This window comes from Balaenoptera borealis (assembly GCF_965194805.1).
Source record: "Balaenoptera borealis genome assembly, chromosome: 15".
Taxonomy (NCBI): domain Eukaryota; kingdom Metazoa; phylum Chordata; class Mammalia; order Artiodactyla; family Balaenopteridae; genus Balaenoptera; species Balaenoptera borealis.
In genome coordinates, this window is record NC_138871.1 from 79861758 (window position 1) to 79883894 (window position 22137).

The 22137-nt window shown below is 39.3% G+C and overlaps 1 protein-coding gene across 2 annotated transcripts in view; it reads left to right on the plus strand.

The window, feature by feature from the left end:
- The window catches only part of CYRIA (CYFIP related Rac1 interactor A), a 107773-nt gene that overhangs the window by 71495 nt on the left and 14141 nt on the right, over nucleotides 1-22137 (plus strand). For both annotated transcript variants that reach the window (XM_082357785.1, XM_082357784.1), the window contains 2 exons: nucleotides 9352-9431; nucleotides 21244-21365. In XM_082357785.1, coding sequence (XP_082213911.1) covers nucleotides 9362-9431; nucleotides 21244-21365 — 192 coding nt within the window. In that variant the 5' untranslated portion in view covers nucleotides 9352-9361. The remainder of the gene's footprint in view (nucleotides 1-9351; nucleotides 9432-21243; nucleotides 21366-22137) is intronic.

Sequence of the window (22137 nt, forward strand, 5' to 3'; positions counted from 1 at the left end):
TATGCGTTAGCATACGGTATTTGTTTTTCTCTTTCTGACTTACTTCACTCTGTATGACAGACTCTAAGTCCATCCACCTCACTACAAATATCTCAATTTCGTTTCTTTTTATGGCTGAGTAGTATTCCATTGTATATATGTGCCACATTTTCTTTATCCATTCATCTGTCGATGGACATTTAGGTTGGTTCCATGTCCTGGCTATTATAAATAGTGCTGCAATGAACATTGTGGTGCATGTCTCTTTCTAAACTATGGTTTTCTCAGGGTATATGCCCAGTAGTGGGATTGCTAGGAAAACTGGACAGCTACATGTAAAGGAATGACATTAGAGGACTACCTAACACCATACACAAAAATAGACTCCAAATGGATTAAAGACTTAAATGTAAGACCAGACACTATAAAACTTTTAGAGGAAAACATAGGAAAAACACTCTTTGACATAAACCACAGCAAGATCTTTTTTGACCCACTTCCTAGAGTAACAGAAATAAAAACAAAAATAAACAAATGGGACTTAATTAAACTTAAAAGCTTTTGCACAGCAAAGGAAACCATAAACAAGACCAAAAAACAACCCTCAGAATGGGAGAAAATATTTGCAAATGAAACAACAGACAAAGCTTTAATCTCCAAAATATGTAAACAGCTCATGGAGCTCAATATCAAAAAAACAAACAATCCAGTTAAAAAATGGGTGGAAGACCTAAATAGACATTTCACCAAGAAAGACATACAGATGGCCAAGAGGCACATGACAAGATGCTCAACATCACTAATTATTAGAGAAATGCAAATCAAAACTACTATGAGGTATCACCTCACACCAGTTAGAATGGGCATCATCAGAAAATCTACAAACAACAAATGCTGGAGAGGGTGTGGAGAAAAGGGAACCCTCTCGCACTGTTGGTGGGAATGTAAATTGATTCAGCCATTATGGAGAACAGTATGGAGGGTCCTTAAAAAACTAAAATTAGAACTACCATATGCACCTTATGTTTTTTTTTTTAATTTATGTATTTTATTTATTTATTTTTGGCTGCGTTGGGTCTTCGTTGCTGCACGTGGGCTTTCTCTAGCTGCGGCAAGCGGGGGCTACTCTTCGTTGTGGTGCACAGGCTTCTCATTGCGGTGGCTTCTCTTGTTGCAGAGCATGGGCTGTAGGCACGCGGACTTCAGTAGTGTGGCATGCGGGCTCAGTAGTTGTGGCTCGCAGGCTCTAGAGTGCAGGCTCAGTAGTTGCGGCACATGGGCTTAGTTGCTCGGCGGCATGTGGGATCTTCCTGGACCAGGGCTCAAACCCATGTCCCCTGCATTGGCAGGCAGATTCTTAACCACTGTGCCACCAGGGAAGCCCCAATCTTATGTTCTAATGTCTTAAAAAAAATGAATGTGTCCCATTTACTTTTTGTGTTAATGGACAGAGCAAGAGATTGACAGCCAGGACACCTTCCTTCTGGCTCCTTCTTTGGCCCTAATGTATTTTGGGTCCTTGGGCAAGTGCTTTTTTGTAAATAAGAGCTTTAAAAAGATGACCCCAGTTCTAATATGGAATGTATTCTGAGGACATTTGGGACGTCCATCTGGAAGACCCTGGGAAGGACACTTACTATAACTGACCCACATGTTCTGATCTGTAAAATGGGTCCAATACCACCTTCCCTACCTTTGACACATGCTCATGTTGAGGATAAATGAGGCCAGACACATCTTTGACAAAGATGTGATGTTATATAAATATACGTCATTGTTGTATTCATGATTGGTCTGGGGCTTATGTGCTAACTATGTTGCAGAAAAATATTAGGTTCAACCAGGACTTCTTAATCCCCAAAATATGGAGTTATAGATAAAAAAATCTAAGTCTTTGATTTCCAAAGTCTTTGTACCAGGGATGCTAAACATTTTAGATTCTGAAAGGTATTGCCTCATTCAGAGTGCTAAGAAAACCCATCCCTTCTGGTAAAGGCATTGAGTATTTATCACCTTAGACCTTAAGAAAAATATTAGCAAATAGAACCATGTAGGGCTGCTGTTCTATTTTTTCTCACTTTCTGTTCTGTATTGATAAAAGGTGGTATTGGCTTAGAAAGTCTCCTTTCCGATAGTTATAGCTACAAAAGAAATTTTCTAAGTGCTTGTTCTCTAATCATGAAAATTGGGCACGGTAATCTTGTTGTACACAGGCAAAGGTCAGAATTCACAATGCCCACACCCTGGGCCTGAGTCCTTTGTTATGTCTTACTTATAGTAAACAAATACATTTCCTCACCAACTATAGCCACATCTTTTCAAAGTCACTTCTAGTTGATTTTATTTGGTTTTACACTCTGGGAATACAACTAATCTTATTTTTTTTTTTCTTCCAAACAAGAACCGAGTTCTAAATAGGAAAAAAAAAATGTGCATGTGCGTGTCTGTGTGTGTGTGTGTGTGCACGCTTTTATCCCCTCTTTTTTGGAACTGAAATGTTAGCAGAGAATGATTTCTTTAGGAGAGTCATCATTTTCTACTGAGCAGCCTCAGAGCCAGCTCCCATGGAAGTGGTTTTGAGCTCAGAGCCAAGAAAGTAGTCATAGAAAATACCATGCATACATCCCAAATCATCACCCCTGGGAGATGAGAGCCTCCCTTGGCAGGGACATGCGGGCAGTCTATTAACACTCCTACAGTGACTAGAGAAACACCCTCCTTCTAGACAATTTGGAAAAAAATGTGAAAGGATCCATTTCAAAATTGTATTGCTGTACATGAACCTTGAGGAATAAGCCTTCTGTATTGGGAAGGCTTCACCAGTCACCCAACTAGTGTCTTTTGTTCCCTTCTCACTCTAGGTCCCCCAGCTGGAGGCGTCCTCTCTGCCAATACAGATTCCCAGGGTCCTTCACGCCTGGGTGGAGTTCACTTCTTCTATGACGCTAATTTTTCTGGAAAATTCCACCCCACATGGTTTTCTGTCTCCTCTGAATTCCTAGAGAAATATGTCTTTCACTGTACATGCCTTGGGGGACTACCAGTGTAGAGCAGGCCGCTTTGGAATCTAACAGAAACTACAGACTCTCTCCCCAGAGAAAGGAGCATATACATACAATAATACATTATCTAGCACGCACTTTCCACGGACCACGGACTCTCAGTGTCCCCAAACGGGGGCCTCCTGGGGTCTGGAATCCCAGGTCTCCTCCTATGGGGAAAAGAGCATGGGCTTTGAGTTCCTAGATGCTCAAGCTCTATCTTTTATTTTCCTGTAGTCTTCAGAAAGATGCTTAACCAACTAAATTTCTTCTTCTTCCAATACATGAAGAGAACGATAGCTACCTGAAGGATTGCTGTAAGGTTTGAGTGAACTTAAGTGTGTGAAAGCTCCAAGCACAGTGCCAGGCACACAGTGGACCCTCAGTAAAATGTGCATGTTCTTGTCCCTCTCATATGTCGTCATCATCTTCTTCATCATCTTCATCATCATCATCACTCTGGTTGGTACTTACTATGTATCAGGTACTACTACTAAGTAAGTAGTAATACTACTACTTTCACATTCAATTAACATTTTTGAGCCCTTACCACTTATCAGAAGCTTGTTATGTGCTTCCAGGTCGACTACATTCTTAATTTGGACTTGTGCTGTCTCCCTAAATAGCATGTGTGTCACTTGAGCACTGCAGCCATGGCTTCTGTCATTGAAAACCCCACTCCCACAGGCCGCAGGTATTCAGGGTATTCAACCAGTGATTGACTACTTCCCTCAGGGCAATTATTCAAGGTGGTGTTTTTATTAGAAAACCAAAGGGAAAAGAAGAAACTTCCCATCAAACTGTTACCAGATTCCCTTTAGGGAGGATAGGAGTTTGATTTTTCCTTTTATTAAGATAGATCACTGTCACCAAGAGAGTCAGTGTTGAGGAAGATAAACCAGGTCTCCTGGGACCTGAGTGAGCAGTGATCCTGACCGACCCCCTCTTTTGACTGTTGGAAAATCTGTGTTGCCCCTTTGCCCTTTGGCATTTCATTCCTTCTCAGTAGAGATATTTCATGAGTCCCTTTCGCAGGGTTTTCTTCATTAGATATTTGTGTTTTCCTTGGACTTTATGCTATATTTATGAGAAGGGGTAAACATAGACACAACCATTTGGTTAAAAATTGCAGTTTTTGATGATTTTTTGAGTATTTATTAAAAGGGTGATCTCCTTACTGCTATTTTCAAAAGCATTTGTTTCTGCTTGGGATTTTCGTGTTGGAAATGGGAATTATATAGAGTTTTCTGAAGACCCCAGCCTCTAACTGTCACACACATATAAATATTGTTCTCTTGAAAATTTAGTTTTCTTTCATAGATTTATATTTTTAAAATTAGCTTCTGTATTTAATTTTAATACATTTAAGTTTTCTAATCCCTAAAAAACATATCTTCCTCTTAGATGTATTTTGAAGATAAAGTAAGAAAAGGTATCTAAAATACAGTCTTTGACATGTAGGAAAATCTCTTGTGGTGCTAGCTATTAATACCTTTAAATATTTACCTGATTATAGCTTGACGTTAAAGCAGTTTACATAAAGAGTCATGGATTTTGGGAGACCAAACCTGAAATATCAAGAAACATGCAACTTATATGATTCTGGGGATGTAATACTTCTTTGATTCCATGAATAACTTAAACCATGAAACGAGTTGTAATGCTGAATAATTATAGCTAATATTTGCGCAGTATTTTATAGTATTTTACACAGCAGTTTTACACTCATTTCAGTAGTCTTTGCAAGAATCTCACGTAGAAGAGATCATTATATTATTGTTGTTGTAGGTGAAGAACCGAGACTCAGAGCTACAATGACTTGCTCTAGCATAATGGGGGAGTGAGACGGTGCTTCATATTTGTGCAGCTCTTTCAAACTCTTCCCTAGGAGCTCATCATTTATCACTTACACTATGCATCTTCTGATAATATCAGTAGGCCACATTTTTATTTTAGCCTACTCTGTGCTACAGATCCTCAAGACTGTGTCTTAATCTTTATCAGTAAGTCCCAACCTGCAATGCTCTGGGAGAACAAGCCCAGCAAATAGCCAAAGCCGTCATGCCAGACGCCCACACACATTCACTTTGGTAGAGAAGGGACAGTCCTGGAGAACCCGGTAATGGAGGAAGACAGGTGTCTCTAAGAGCAAAAGGCCATCCGGAGTGGCCACAGATGGAAAGAGGACCACCTTCCAATGCCAGTCTCCAAAGCAGGAAACATCCCAAGTAAGAGCCAGAAAGAATGTTTGCAAGGCCCATCACCTCGTGAGTACTTATCCAACTGGCATCTCCTTCCCTCCGTCTTCATCTGGGAGACCAAATCTCGTGATCTTCCCTTGCTCTGCCCCTACCAGACCCTCCTGGAGGGAGTGAATTCAGATCTCACAACACTCACGGGCACCACTGCAAACTGTTTCGTGTCCCAGGGAGGTTTCACTTTAAGATGATCTCTGAAGATGTCAAGGGAGACATTGTGTGTTTGTGTGTGTGTGTGTGTGTTAAAATAAGCCTAAACTTTATAATATAGACAGCATACTAGTTTTAAATAATAAACATGCTTTATAAATTATTGCTTGAGCTCCCTTAGGCCTGGAATCCTTAGCGTCCTCCTTTATGAATTCTATTCCTAGTATTTTAGTACTTTCACATCTGTATTTTTTGCTGTACTTCTCTCTTCCTTCATATTGGTTCTCCATCTCCTCCTTTATTATTGGGGAGACCTTTCCTATCCCTTGAACTTAATAAGCAGCTTCTTTACCTGTAGAAACTGCCTGGAATCATCACCTGCTGGATTGTCTTATTCTCTCTGATATGAGCTCCCAATCCATAGTGGAGAGTGGCAAGGAGCTGGCAAGTTCCTTGGGACTGACCCAGCAGCAGGTCACATTAGGAGTGTAGGCATGGAATTACCAGACAGAACATGGAAACCAGAGTCCCCGACTTCCCTAAATACGGTCCTGGACTGCCAACCAGGCTTCTCTCCCCTGCTTTTAGCTGTGAAAACACTGCTGTACCCATGGGAGCTCTAAGACTCTGCTCATCCTCAGGTATAAGTGTCAGTCTGCTCTTAGCTGGAGGAGATTTCTCTTTGTCTCAACTCTTAGCCATGATCACTATTTCATTTTTTTTTTTTTTTAAAAAGCTGTACTTCTCCAGTGTAACCTGTTTGTCTTTATTTTCTGAACACCAAATCTTGAAAGAGACTTTTTTCCCCTTTGCTTTGGCACTCGGAAGCTTAGATCCAAATTGATCTCCAACAAATATGAAGATCTTATTGCCTGGATGACCTGTGGTTCATGTACTACTTGCCTCTCTACCTTCATCTTACTATTCTCCTTTTATTTTCCTCTTCCCCTCACTTTCATTATGTAAGCATTTGCATTTTCTAATAGTGTATAATAACTTGTCTTAAATTCTTTTATTGAACAAGATCAAATATTAAAAAATAATCCTCACAGTGATTAACTAAGCCATCTCACTAGTAACATGGTTCATAGAAATATATTTTGTATGCACTTAGGAGCTGTTTGAAAAGATTGGAGAGGCTCTGTCATGAAGAATGTAGCTGGGGCTGTGGTAAAAACTCCTTGGGTGAGGGTCTTCCCAAGTGGAGCCCGAGGTCTAATAAAAAGCAACCATGGTCTCTACCTAGTGCCCATCTGCGTGATGTTAACTCACTTTGCAGACCTTGAACCAGAATATACTTCCATGAATTCTTGTCCCATTGGAGGGGAGCGATAAGCATCATTTTTTTTTTTCCCATGAAGGAGATGAACTATTTCTGTGTTTATTCAAGGAGCTTGTATTGAAATGCGTGTTCTCTAGGTTCCATAGGACTGGACTTGACCCGTAATACTACATAATATCCCATAATTATCAATTATTCTTCCAGACAGTTCCTGTTTGGGATGTGAAGCATCTAGAGTACATCTAGACTATTTCCAGTTAGTTGACCTGGATTGTTGTTAGAATCATGCTTCAAAATATTGGACTGCATCAGCCAACCAGCTTAAGTAACGTTTTGAACAGATAGAACTCTGCAGCCAGCTAGTATTTGGATGTATTTCCACGTGTGTTTATTTCAGTCTGTTACTAATTTTAAAGGCTTAATGTATTTCCCACCCAGGCACTCTGACAGTAAAATCCTACACAAGTCAGACTTTTAGGAGGAAGCTAAATCCATTCAGGTCTCTTGTGACATGTTAATAGCACAAAGCTAGGGAAATTAAGAATATTTAACTTCCATTAAGGCATTTTATGTGAAAGTCAGGGCTGCTACTAAACAATAGAATCATCTTCCTACAAGAAGCGCCTCCGGGTCTGAGCTGGAATTGTTCATTAAATTGGGAACAGATTATTTCCTAGAGACCCAGGAGGATTTGTGAATGTTGCCCAGTGGCAGGGATGGGCTATACCAGTTCTGAGTTTTAATCTGGTAGAACCTGTCTCATACAGGGCTTTGCTCAAAAATACCTTAAAAGAAAATGTGCATAAAGGCAAGGGAGGAAGAAAATGACAGAAAGAATAGGGACGATCCTTTTGGAAGAGAGAAGCATGGTGTTTGCCTCCTATTGTGTGTGTGTGTGTGTGTGTGTGTCAAGATGGGCAAGGTCTAAGAGGTATCTATTCCAACCTTCTGCCCAACTCATTTTTACAATATTTTTCAGGAGTAATACACCATATTTCTAATTAAACACCACCAGTGACAGGAAACACTATTTCACAGGGCAAATCGCCCAATATGCCGACAACCCTAATGGTTAGAAATTTTTTCATGACACTGAATGAAGATCTTCCTCATTATTTCCTCATTGGTTCTAGTTCTCTTCCCTAGAGCCACATACAACCTACCTCAATCGTTTTCCATAGGGGAATTCTAAGTAAGTATTTGAAGGCTGTTAAGATAATTATCATGATGATGACGGTGGTAATTATCATGTAATGTGCCTTGAGCACTTCCTGTAAGTACGGTGCTAAACACTTTATATTTTTATTCATTAATATTCATGATTGATGAAATAGATACATTTCACAAATTCTTTTTACAGATGAAAAACCTGAGGCTTAGACAGTAAAGTACCTTGCCTTGGATAACAGAGCTAACAGGAAACAGAATTAGGATTGCAAACAGCCCTCCCTAAGCAGACTCTTTTCTAGCTTCACGTTAGTGACTTATACCGTGAATGATGTCTACAAGTGTATGAGTTATTTTCTCAGAAAGAGGGATTATGGAGACTAAATTATACCACCTTCTGCACTTAAGGGAACTGCTTGCTATGTATTTTCATGCACAACATCATCCTTTTCGTATATTCCTCTTTCACCACATCTTTCTTAGAGTGGCATATCTTTTTAAATGCCTGTAGCAACATAAATACTGTCAGAAGCCATGTGGATAGAAAATTACATCCCTGCAGTTCCCTTTTACTGGTCCAGTGATTTTTCAAGTTGATCCTTCACAAGCTGAGGTGTCTGAATCATGAGTTAGAAAAATACCTTCCAAAGAGCACAGCACCCAGCATCAAATCGCGGCTCCGTAAATATGTGTAGAATAAATGAATGGGCAATGGCCTCCTGAAGAAGATGGTTTAATGTCTAGAGCTGAGAGCAGTAGAAATTTTGCTATTTACTTAAATAATAACTACATTTTTCCTATTTTTTCAGGTTGGGATTGCAGATATGTAACCAATTTGTATTTCTCTATAGTCTTGATTCACCCTTGCAAATGTCTCAGGCTGCAGTTTCATTGAGAAAACTTTTTGGATGTTATACCTTTCCGTTTCTACACTTCATGAAGTACCTAATTTCGTTACCATTGAAATGTCAAATTGCAAGAGCCTCTGACTTGCCTGGGAAACATGACCTCCTGTACAGGCTAAGAGGGGTTCCTGGGAGTATAAATCTGTTTTCTAAACTCTTTTCCTCAGGAACTTTAAGAAACTTACCTTTTTGGATAGGTATTTTAATAATGCCCTCTCTGTTCTGCTTGTCCATTGACATGGTATGTTCCCACATCAATGGAACAGAAACAAAGCGAAGCTGAGATATTAACCATAAGGATTCAGGGGATTAGTGAAGGGGAAAGGGAAGAAATTTGTAGAATGTACCTAAACTCTGCCTCCTATGACTAAAATACCTAATTCTTTGAATAAAAAATAGTCGCTAAGTTATCACTCATCACGTGGTATAAAGATACTTTCTATTGGGCCTTCTGATGTAGTTATAAGGGTTCAGTGGTATTTATGCAAGTTATTAAAAAATGTCCAATCTTTTAAGAAGCTTGTTTTTTATACTGCTAATGGTATTTGGTTTTGTGTTGCCTCTCCTAGGTTTGCTGGGATGGGAAACCTGCTCAAAGTCCTTACCAGGGAAATTGAAAACTACCCACACTTTTTCCTGGATTTTGAAAGTAAGTTCCAAAAATTAAAAGATTATGATGAAAACTTTTCACTTTCTTTATAGCTTGTTGATAGGGAAGTTATAAGATAAAGATTGTGTGTGATACTTAAACCACATCCAAATGTCACTCTGCATTTCTCTGAGTCTTCAAAGATCATTTCCTTCTTTCTTTTCATACATTTTTAAAAACACCCCAAAGAATATCTTTTTAATATGCCCAGGTTTTTCTTTGATTTTAGAAGCAATCAGTTATTGTAGGCCTAACATAAATCATCAACATGTATTTTCCTAATAATTTTCAAGATTTTTTATGTCATATTCCAAAGAAAAATAGTATACATAGTAATTGACACAGATTAATATAGAACAAATATCACTAGACGTGAAAGAAAATGTGATATATACAAGAAATGAGGCTTACAGATTTTGTATTTTTGAGTCATCTCTATCTGTTCTTTTATATTATTTGATAATATAAAACTGTTTCAGGAGTTTAAGATATAACTTTCATTTGAAAGGCTATTTTTCTTTTATCAAAAACATTAAATTTTTTCCTAAGGCAAAATGGCTCATGAATCATGACTAAATACATACAGAGATTCTTTCTTATCTTGTTTATTTTTTGATTGAATATATTTATAAATGAATGACACATTCATGTTTAATCAACTAGGCTCACATTTCTACACTCACTCTTGTGTTCTCCTCTTTTTGAATTGCAGTTCCACAATGCTAAGCATAGTTAAATGTCCTTTGTCCAGTAGTCATCTGTTACAAACTTTAATCTGCTTTAAACTGTAATATTTCAAGTATTTTATTTATATTAAAAATAAGTTGGAACTTCCTTACATATACATTAAACCTTCTAACAGAGATTTTCTAAGTAAATGCTAGAAGACCCTTCTAAGATACAGCAAACCAAATGATGAAAGCTCCTTGGATGTATCTTTTAAAAATCTTTGGTATGTCTAAAATACCTACTTGAAAAGGAAAAGTGTCCCCAAAGCTCTTGCATTCTGAAAAAGATTTTTACTGTAGATTATATTCAACGAAAGAGATCTCACTTCTGATTTAACTCGGTTTGCTGTTGTTCTTGATATTTGACTGGGTTTGGCTGGATTTGATTGGGTGTGGTTGGTTTTGGTTGGGCTTGGTTGGATTTAGTTGGATTTGGTTGGATTTGGTTGGGTTTGGTTGGATTTGGTTGGGTTTGGCTGGGTTTGGTTGGGTTTGGTAAGAGGTGCAGCTGGGAACTCAAGAGCCAGATTGATTTGATACTTCAAAAAGAGTGGGCTTTTTTTACTTGTGTGACTTTTGCTACTCTTGTGTAATTACATATCTTTGTTGTTGTTGCTACAGGAAGATTTATTAATAACTTTAAAGAATTGTTACAAAATAAATTACCTATTATTCCAACACCCTAATTTTACTACTTGCATTTTTAATTGACCCCTTCCACTTCTTTTCGTATGCACTTTACACTGTTTCATTCAGCATGCACAGAGGCCCAAATGGTGGTAAAACACCCCATTCACTCACAACTTCAGGGATATATAAACACCTAGGGGAGTTACATGCCTGTTCTTTTTTGGAAGCTCTAAAGTCCACGTGCATGTGTGCGTGCTTCTCACAACGACTACCAGAGTGACCCCATTTGCCTATTTCACTGTTCTTGAATTTTGGCTTTCCATGCTTCCACATAGAATAGGGTTGAGTCCTTTGTGAAGTCTTAATATCAAAATCCTTTAAAGTGATAAAAGTAAAATCTACAGGAATTTAAAGCAGTAGTTTTCAACTGATGTTCTCTGGAGGAGCAGTGTTCTGAGGCGACATCTCAGGGGATCCCCTTCCCCACCACCATAGCAAAGGGGCCTCACTTCCTCTCTGCTACAACCCAAGGACTCTGATCTGTTCAGTCTTGTACTTTGGACATTTTCTTAATATGTTATTTACGGGAAGGTCATGGTGGCTGAAGAGAACATTTAAATATCTTGAATTTTGATAACAGCTTATGGTACCAAAATTCCATTTGTAGATATATTATAATTTCTCCAAGAGCGGGAAGTGTGGAATGGATTTCCATGTCTGGTGGCTCACTACTAGGATTAGAACTATAGTATTTAAGGAAAATATAAAACTATAAATTTATAGAAATGTATAAAATCTTGTTTGTTTCTCCCTCAATACCAAGAAGAGTAACATTATTTCACTGAGACTGAGAAGATAAATCACTGGGCTGAAGTCACACAGGGAATGATTGGGGAACTGAGATGGGAACACAGATGTCTTTGGCTTTCTTCCTCCCTCTGCTTTGATTCCCTTAAGTGCTCATCACAGACAGCTTCCAGGAAGTGCTACAGCCATCATTCTGTTCCTGATTAGAGAGGGAAGTCTTAATCATCTACAAACTAAGATGTCTCATGAAAAAAAAAAAAAATTGGTTTCTTGATCCTGCAAATCGTATTTCCTAAAGTTGGCTTTCAAGAAAAAAGGATGATGGACTGGAAGGGTGGGGGAGGTGGGCTGTGGTCATGATTTTTCCTTGAGTATATAGATTTCAGCTCAGTACGGTAACAGTATATTGAGAATGGTTATGAGCCTTCGTGTAAGCCAGGGTGCCATCAGGGAGACAGAGCTAAACAAGAGCAGCCTTTGCCTAATGAAGCCCCAGGCAGGTGTGGAGGAAAATACAGGCACACAGTTCAAGACAAAGTAAAATAAGGGGCTTAGGAGAGGCACGGTTTGGCCTGGGAGTAGAGGGAGAAAGCATACATCAAGTTTCAGGAAATGGATGACTACAGAAGGAATTGGAGAAGTTTTCTTGCAAAGGTGGCATTTGGAATGGACTTAAAACAATGAGTGTTTTTTTCTACAGATCTAGAAGACTTTTCCAAAGAGACTAGTTGAAATCCCTGAGGGAAAACTAGAGCAGGCAAGAGCTTGAGGGGATGGGAACTTCAGGTGTGCTTATACTTAAAGGGAGGTTGAGTAGTTAGAGGATCCAGGAGAGAAAGGCCACACTGAGGAGGAACCTCATCTTACTCAGTTGAGATTCCTGATGGTAGGGCTTGGGCCCCACCTGGTTTGGCGATCCAGCACTCAGCCCGCATTGAGCCTGGACTATTGGACAATGAATGAGCCTGAGTAACAGATGCTGGCCATGTGAAGAAACAGAATAGAACAGGCTAGATCAGGCAGCCAGGAGACACAGACATTCAAGTAGGAGGGAGTGTAAATGGATTCAAATGCTAAGAGTGGTCAAGAAGGATAAAGCTTGAAAAGGGGATGACAGATTGGGCAGTTAACTGCCCAACAGATTCGGGATTTATTACTTTGAGTACAGAGGCTGGATTCCAAAAGAGTTAAGGAGTAAGAAGTAGAAGGAGGAAGGAAGGCTGAACAGTATACGGCAACAGCTCAAAGGCATTTGGCACCTCTACTTTGAGTGTTGAATATTCTTTTTGAAGTCACTGATGGAATATAATTGAACTGGGTCAAATAGATATAATTAGGTTGGGTCAAAATATAATATAAAATTAGACACATCTGTCCTTAGGTTTTCCAGTTGTGTAGATCTGATTTAAATTTTTTGACCTTTGCAGCAGGTTTTACAGTTTATGGTCACATTTCTACAAAATCACTTAACATCTTTTTATTGTTTTTTCATCCCACTACTTTTTTCTTTCCATGAACAGAAGTTTTACATTTTGATGAAGTGTGATTTTATCATTTTTTTCCTTCTTTACTAAGTTCATGCTGTACCTTCTTTAAGAAATCATGCCTATTCCACGGTCATAAAGATATCCTACTACATTTCCTTATGAAAGTTTTAGAATTTTAAGCTTTACATTTAGGTCAATGATCAATCCTGAACTAATTTTTGTATATGTTATGAGAGAGGTGTTGGGTTTATTTTTTTTTCATGTGATATAAAATTATTCTAGCAAAGGGAGATTGCTTTAATGCCCTTATCGTAATTTAGTTAACTATAACATGTATCGGGCTACTTCTGGACCTTTTATTCTCTCTCATTGCTTTATTGATCCCTTTCACCAATTAATACCAAAACGTAACAACTAATAAGTCTTAAAGTCAGGAAGAGTAAGCCCTTCAACTTTGTTCTTTCTCAAGATGTTTTGAGTATTCTAGCTCCTTTACTTTTCTAAATAATTTATTTATCTTTTATAGGCTTTTAATGTCTACAGAAAATCTTGCTGGGTTATTGACTATAATTACATAAAATCTAGGGATCAATTTGGAGAGAATTGACATCTAGGTAATATTGATTCTTCCCACCTATGAATATGGTCTATCTTTTCATTTGTTTAGATATTCTTTAATTGCATTCAGCAGTGTTTTATAGTTTTTAGAGATCCCACATATCTTTTGTTAAATATACCTTTAAGCATGCCATATTTTGACCATAACAGCTTTCTTATGCTTAGTGTTTGCAATGGTATATATTTCCCCATTCTGTCTGCCTTTATCTTTATAGCGTGTTTCTCATAAACAACACATAGTTGGCCCAATTTTTTTCATCCAATTTTTTTCATCCTTTTGGATATTATCCAAAAGGTAATATCTACCTTTTTATTGGCATGTTTAGCCCATTTACATTTAATTACTGTATGTACATTTAATTACTGTTTGTATTTGAGTGTATCTTGGTGTTGTTTCCATTTGTTCCATTTCTGCTCTTTGTTTCTCAGTGTTTTCCTGCCTTCCGATTAAATCAAATAATTTTTACTATTCTCTTTTGTCTTTTACGTTGACTTTTTAGTTATGCTTCTTGGTGCTTACTTTAGAGATTATTATATACATCTGTAACTTATTGCCATCTGTCTTCAAAATGTATTCTTTACTTCATGAAGAATTTAAGAAACTTATCACAGTACACATCCAATCACCACCCTTCCACCCTTTGTGCTCTTGCTATATGTTTTGCTTCTATGTACATATGTTATAAACTCCTCATTACAGTGTCTTTTTTTAACTTTAAACTTGCAATAGTCTCTTAAACGTGTATGTGTTTGTATTTGTAATCTTAATAGATCTTTTATATTTTCTCACACATTTTCTTATTCCAGTGTTCTCCATTCCTTCTGACATAACTAGGTCTCTTTGGTATTATTTCACTTCCCCGTGGAAAGGATTTGGAAGGCATCGTGTGCTTATATCATATGTGACTTATTCAGTATCTGGCATAGACCTGGGCATGAAGTATAAGCTTAGGAATTTTGATTTCTTCACTGATGCTAATTCAGTAACTATCTGCAGAACATCTCCTGCATCCTAGCATTAGGAAGGACCAGCAGAAGTGGGGGTGGTGTCTTAGTGGAGCAGAGAGGCATGGGGGGAAAGACATAGAGCACATAAATATAGGAACATTAGAAGAACATGAACTTTTTTTCAAGGAGTATATAACTTTATTGGGGAGATCAGATGCAAACACATTGAAGAGACAGTAGGGCAGGTAGCAGAGAAGTCTGTAATAAGTAGAACAGAGAGCAAGTGATAGGCTGGCCAAAAGAAATACAGGTTCTAGGCTGGGCCGAAGATGTGTTTCTTAGAATATAGCAACTGAAAAATGATTTTCTTATAAGAAAAACCAACCTTTATGAGCATAATAGGCATGCCAAAAACAATAATGGTGGTTGATGGGGAAGGAGGTGGGGTTAAGAGGGAAATTCTACAGCTTCCAAACCACTGTCCTCTCAGAAAGGCTCTGAATATTTTGACCTGTTAGGGCTACAGTCTCCTACTCTTTAGAGCAAGGGAGGGGGCGCTGTCAGAGTAGGCGATCATCTGGGCTTTCTTTGTTGACTCAGGCCACTTCCTGCTGCTACTGATCTCTTCTTTCATCTCTCCCTCTCTGGTACCCTCACATCTGCTGAGGTTGTTCACAGGAGGCTAGGTAATCTTAGAAGAGTAAAGGAGGAAAATAAAGAATGTTTTTGGTCACTTTACAAATGAAACAACACAAACAAAAAGCAAAGGAACAGAACAGACCTGGGAAGGAATTTGTTTATGCCATCGTAGGGATTCAATCACAAAGATTCTTTCAGTTTCTAGCACTTTTGCTTTTTAAGCGCTTTTCATCTGTCAGCATCCTCATTACGATCCTACAGGTCATAGACCCCACAGGAACATACAGGGAGGAGACGAGGCTCTTGTTAGCTTCCCTCCCTTTACCAAGAAATAATATGAGACCCAGAGAGATTAATAGGCTTTCCCTGAGGTCTCATGTTTAGTGAGTGGTAAAACTGATGGTAGGATCTGGGTCTCCAAAACTACATCCTTGGAGCTCCCCCTTCCCCCATGACATCACAGGGATCTCACAGCATGTGAATGAAATAAACAAGCCTTCAAGTATCTTAACCCTCCCTGTTCTTTGCAGTCTCTCATCTGATTGTTCCTTGGGAAAGGGCTCTGGCATATGATGACTAACGCTCCTGTACAAATAAATATGTCAACCAGTCACACTTACTTACATCTTCCAATGGACCTTCACAATTTTACGTTGTTTCTGTAAGCAGTTAGTACTGTGTGTGCTATAAATCATTTCCATTTTACATCCCCAAATTTTAATATTAGATAGTTTTGTTTCTTAGTTTATCCTGAAGGGGCGAGGTGTGGAGAAGTGAGGAAGTTGGTGGGTAAGAAGAGCCATAGATTTAATTTATGGCTTTGGCAAATTCTTTCTGCTGTACCTTTCTTCTGTGTTTATACAGCAACCAGTGGGGTACAGAGATAGGGATGTATCTTGTTGATGAAATGCCAGGGCTTCCTTTGAAGCCAAAGACATCTCCAAATAAGTTATGTCTTCTTCTCACATTATCTCTGGTTAATTTGTTTGATTCTCTGTCAGCTTTTCCACACAGTACTGAATAGGTTGTTAGGAAAAGGTGTGTGGGTTCCCAGTGCTTGTAGAGACAGGGCTCGTCCTTGGCTGATTTACAGAGATAAGAACCCTTTGATTTGACAGCCCTGCTCTGGGTTGAACCCTGCTGCCTTGCCCTGGGGTATGTTCACCAAAGATGTTCGTTCCTGACAAACAAAGCCCATGGCCACCTTCCTCTCCATCAGCACAGTGGAATGCCAAGCATTCTGCTTTCAGTAAATATCACGATCCTCCACTGTGAAACCTCTTCCTGACCCTGGTGACTCCAAAATGCTGACAGTGAATATCCACTGTCACTAGCAAATTGAGCCAAAGGAGGATAAATAGATCCCCTGTAAACAGCACGAATACTGTTTAACTTTCTTAATTGATAAGATGGTACTTTTCCATTAAAAATTCTAGGCACTTGGAATTCAGCAAGTTCTTGACAATAAATATATGTGTTCAAGGTCACAGTGCACATGATACATTTTCATACTTTCTACAGTAGCAAGTCCAGAATAGGGGTCTAAATCATCACCCGGGGAAAAGCCTGGATGGGCTTGTTCCCGGGCTCCTAGAAGTGTTGGTTTCTGAAATTGCCTGTGTAAATCACAGGGGTTTTTAACAGCTTCATCGTTAGACAGGAGCAGCCCAGCTTTCTGTAACCATCCTCCTTAATTTTGATGAAATAACTGGTGATGATTAGAAATTTAGAATGTGATTCTTAGAAAAAATATCACCATTAATTCACTGACTGCAACTGGAAATAACGACCCATTTCCATCATTAATATTATTGGTGTGCATTTGTGTGTGCGTGTGTGTGTGTATACCTTTGACTAAAGGTCAATCTTTGTGTTAAAAATAGAAAAACAACCCATAATTCAGAGTTCCTGTTCACTCAGCAAATGCTTTAGGAGGTTGCTGACAGGTTAAATATAGTAACCTTTTCAATCACTAATTCTTCAAGGTCTTTTTCAAGATGTCTCTCCTTGACATCCGAAGACACAATACATTTTAAAAGCATGGTAACCGACTGAATCTGAATCTGGAGAATGCCAAAAGTATAGACCCCAAAGCCTCTCAAAGGACTACTCCAAAATGATAACAGCCTTAGAATTGGGAGAATAAGCATTAAATGCAGTTTTTCACTCATCAAACATTCTATTAATGTGTTAACCACACTGAGGAAACGTTGATGCTGTAGATAAATGATGGAAGATTTAAAAACACAATGTTAATGAAGATGTGAATAGCCAATCTGATGGTAGGTGAATGCATATTATCTTCATGGTAATAGAGAGACATGCAACACTGTTAAAGCCATTTAGAGAGACAAGACAGAAGAGAGGATCTAGAAGCAATAGGATCTTCATTTCTTTTGCTGCTTCCCACAACCCACGTTCTCTGTCACCTGGTCAATTTCCTCATTTATTCATTGAGTCATGACATGTTTAGTGAGTGTCTCCAATGGGTAGGGCATATGGGAGCACTAAGGACAAGAATTCAGACCCTGTCTCCAGAGATCTCAGAATTCAAAGACAAGCAGAAAAACCATCACAAAACAATGTGAGAAGTATATTTAAATCATATGTTTCAACTATTCAGCACATTTTTCTACCAGCATCTACTGCGTGCCAGGCACTGTGTTAGGTCCTGGAGGTACAATATCAAATGAAACAAATAAGGCCTGAGTCTTACAGGCTAAAAGATCAGATTCTCACTAATTAGTCCTAAGTGTCTGATCATTTAGCTGGGGAATCCAAGTGGGATGAATCATGAACTTAGGGATTTGGACCAATACCAAATGTCACTTAGGGTTACACAGTCCTTTTCCCATTTGAAAAAAGAAGAAGACAGATTAGGGCTTCTTCCAGTTGGTACTCTCTACCTCAAAAGTTGATGCCACTTGTGATTTGAGTCCCCTGAGACTCTTACAGCTGCCTGGCCCAGAAGACAGAGACTGTGCTGCTGGCACCAAGGGCTTAATTATTAGCTGGAAGAAAAGGTGACTTCAGTTCCATGACAGAGGAGAGAGGAAAAAACTAGGGCTTGCAATAAGCCTAACAAATTATGGAAGAAAATGAGCCAACGCATTTCTAAGTCAGAATCATTCCCAAAGAAGGAATGATGGCTTGAATTTCTCCCACCCCTCCCCGCCCCATCCCTGTCAGATGGGGCCACATGAGAAACATTTCCAATAGGACACTATTATATCTGCCAAAAGAAGTGTTTTCCCAGAGAGGGAGGCTGGGGACTGAGGGTCCTGCTTCACAGATCACTCTGGCTAGCAGGAGAGAGTTACTGCAGGCCGGAAGGGATTCACCAGAGCCCCCAACTCTGCCACCTCTGGGAGAGAAGTGGTATCGTCCTCCATGTCACTCATCCAGCTCTTTGTGGTCACATCAACGTCAGTGTGAATTTGTATTAGAAATTGTCACTTCACCTGGGACGGAGAGATGCTTGCCTATCTGTGGCCAGTACCACTTTTAGGCCACTCTACTGGAAACTGTCTTACTTTTGAAGCACTTAAGAAAGGCCTCTGTTTTAAAAAACTGAGTTTGAAATCTTTCTCTTTTGGTGTTTCAGTAACCATCAAAAGAATGGGGGCTTTTTGTTTTTGTTTTTCCAATGCTCCTCTTCTAGACCACTTAGCTTTAATTCTGTTTTGTTTAAAACTTATCAAGTGGTGACTTGCTAAGATGGAGTCATGTGACAGCCAAGATTAGGAGCCTTTTCTGTTCTCCAAGTGCCTTCCTCTCCCATACTTCTTTGTATTTATATTCAAATAGACTTAACCTCTCAGAATCTCGGTCCCAGACTCTCTTTTTCTTTTCCTTCTCAAATATAAATCTCTATAGGAAATTGTCTTTGTGCTTAGCTTGTGAGTTTTCCATACGTTCATCCAAAGGGGAAAGGATTTGAGTCAAGAGTGTTTGATTTTTTGTTCTCTAGGATCTTTACATTTTTGTCATATGTTTTCTTCCCTGACTTTCTTCTTACTTGGGAATTGCCAGCCTTACCCTGGAATTCTGTTCATTGAAACGTGTTCCTCAGTTACAGGCTTCCTAGCTTGTGGGTTTTAGGTTTCTGTTTAAGATGCCATATTGCTTTGAGAAAAGTTTGGGAAAACAGGAAAAGATGAAATATATAGTATATTGTGACAAACATTTTCCCTGAGACAACTTACCAAGTGTTTGGGGGAAGCAGGAGAAGGGTAGCAAAGGATAAAGGAGAAACATGTTTCTTTCACTCCTCTGCTTCCCAGGCTGGATTCAACAATGTAACCTGGCAGGTCCCTTTCCTCTTTCAAGTCCAGCCGTCCTTTGGCCACCTGCCAAGTCTTGCTCCCGCTCTTCATGGATGCTCTCCCCTGGGGCTTGCAGCCAGCCAGCTCCGGTCCCAGCCCTTACATGGAGCAGTTTCCGCTCCTCCCAGACCACACTCATCTCTCCCTTCTCTGCACCCTGGTGCACGTGTACTTTAGTCCCTCTTCATCCGCTAGTTGAAATCCGTCTCATTTGTAGAAGGAACAGGTTGCAGGGTTTCTGGGTAATCTCTGAGGGCCTATGATTTCTTTTGTTTTAAAGAGAATTACTATACATTGGTGAATTTCGCCCGTCGTTTCCCAGGTAACTCCACCAATTTCTTAGGTCTTAGCAGGATCTGAGAAATACAGTGATCTTAAAATCTCCATGGGCATCACTTGTCGGAGGTCTGGCCTCGCATTAGTATAGGTCCAGCAGACGGTGACTGAAGCTGGAGCAGCCGCATCTGGCCCAGCTTCTACTCTGATACTCAGCCTTTCTGAAGACCCAGTTGGCATGGTCAATGCCTCACTTAAAAATCACCTGTTTTGTGACTTCTGTTTTTTCTAACCCCCACCAAGATTAGTCAAAACTGGGATCTCATCTGGGTAATGCTAGACCAGGTATGACTCCATCCCACCTTTCATTGGTGAGGTCCGCTGGGAGAATTCAGAGCCTTAGGACTTGGATTTTTGAAAACAGATTTTTAGGAGATGACATCTATCCCCTTTCTCTGTTAGCAGTGCCTTCGTTTTAGATGGAGATTAATTTCCTAACTAGCCTGGGCAAGAAACCTATTTTATAGGCATTGTGAGATAAATAAAACCAAATCTTTACCACCATTCAACTTCCACCCACTAGCCCCCCACAAAATACTCCTGCAGACAAGAGCAAACTTCGGCTCCAGGAATGTAAACAAGTAGGAATTCACTGAGGGGCTAAGGGGATGTTTCTGTGGCTGTTTGAATACGTTCTTCATTATTTAAGCTTAAATGTGTTACTTTTTTTTGTGGATAAATTTCATGGTTAATACCAAAGATGAACAGTACAGGAGCCTTTAAAATGAACTCCTGCCATTTCTTGAGTTCATGTTCAAAGAGAAACCCCAAGGCATTCTACAGATCATTGTGTTCCGGAAAGATACATCTCTGTCATGGCTCTGAAGGATTCATTACCTAATATTTTAAGCTTTTGTAGTATGGAAATATAAGGGAGACTATTTTCCTATCTATACTCAGATTCACAGACTTTCAATCATAACAGAAATATTCAATAGCTTCTATTAAAAGTGGACCCCAAAAGATAATGTTTATTCTTCCTATCACCCACTGTACCACTTGGCACGTAGTAGGTATGCAAAAAATGTGACCTATACAAATAAAGGGGTGCCTGCAATGATTCCAACATGCTTTGCTTAATGTGTGTGAAATATCAATGACTATTTTGAACTGAGTAATGGGCAGAATTTCTGTTAGTTTTCCTTTCTTAGCACCTTGTTATGTTAAAGAGTAAATACCAAGCCTGCAGGAGTTAAAATAGGATTGTCTAGCAGGTAGAACTGAATGCCGAGCCTCTTCTCAGGCTGTTTATAAACACAAGCCCTCTGTGTCTTTCGGTTTCCCATCTGCTTAGATGCCCAGCCCACAGAAGGAGAGAGGGAAATATGGAACCAGATCAGCGCCGTCCTCCAGGATTCCGAGAGCATCCTCGCAGACCTGCAGGCTTACAAGGGCGCGGGGCCAGAGATCCGAGACGTATGCCAATAATAATACTGAGCTGACAGCACCCTTGGTGGAGAAAGGAAACCCATGCACGCACACACACAGCAAGATTAAGTAATAGCCCTAGTGTTTCCTAGCGTACTAGGAAGAACAAGGAGGGTAATGTGTCCTTAAAAAATGTATGAATGGTCCTTTTTATTCTAGTACGCTGATGTGAGCACACAGTGCTGTAGACTGTGTAGAGTGTTAGCCATTCTCTTCTCCAACATACATTTGATATTGCAGGACTCACATTTAAACAATAATTTGTCACTATGTTACTTCATATAAGGGAAACATACATATGAAATCTATGAACAACAATTGAAATATGAGTCGTAGTCTGGGTTTATATGAACTTTACAAAAATTTGTAAGAATTTTGGCAGGTTCTACTAGTATCACAAACAAGAGTCATAAAAGATCTCGCTTTAAGTAGTCCTTTTGTTTGAAATAGTTTTGTGGAAGTATCAGCACACACATACATACTGCCACCACCATTTTCTGAAAAAAAAAAACAAAACATAACAAAAACAACAACAAAAACACTGCTAGCGTCATAATCCTGAAGCTGCTGAAACCCAGACAAAACAGCATTTCGAAGAAACTAACAGCCTATTAAGAGGTTATTTTTCTACTTAGGGGTTACCGTTTAATTTAGGTAATTTAGGTACCATCACAGACTGGCAGGAATGTAATACATATTATAAAGAAAGGAAAGTATCCACAGAATCTGCATTTCCCAATGAGCACTAGCTCTACTTTAG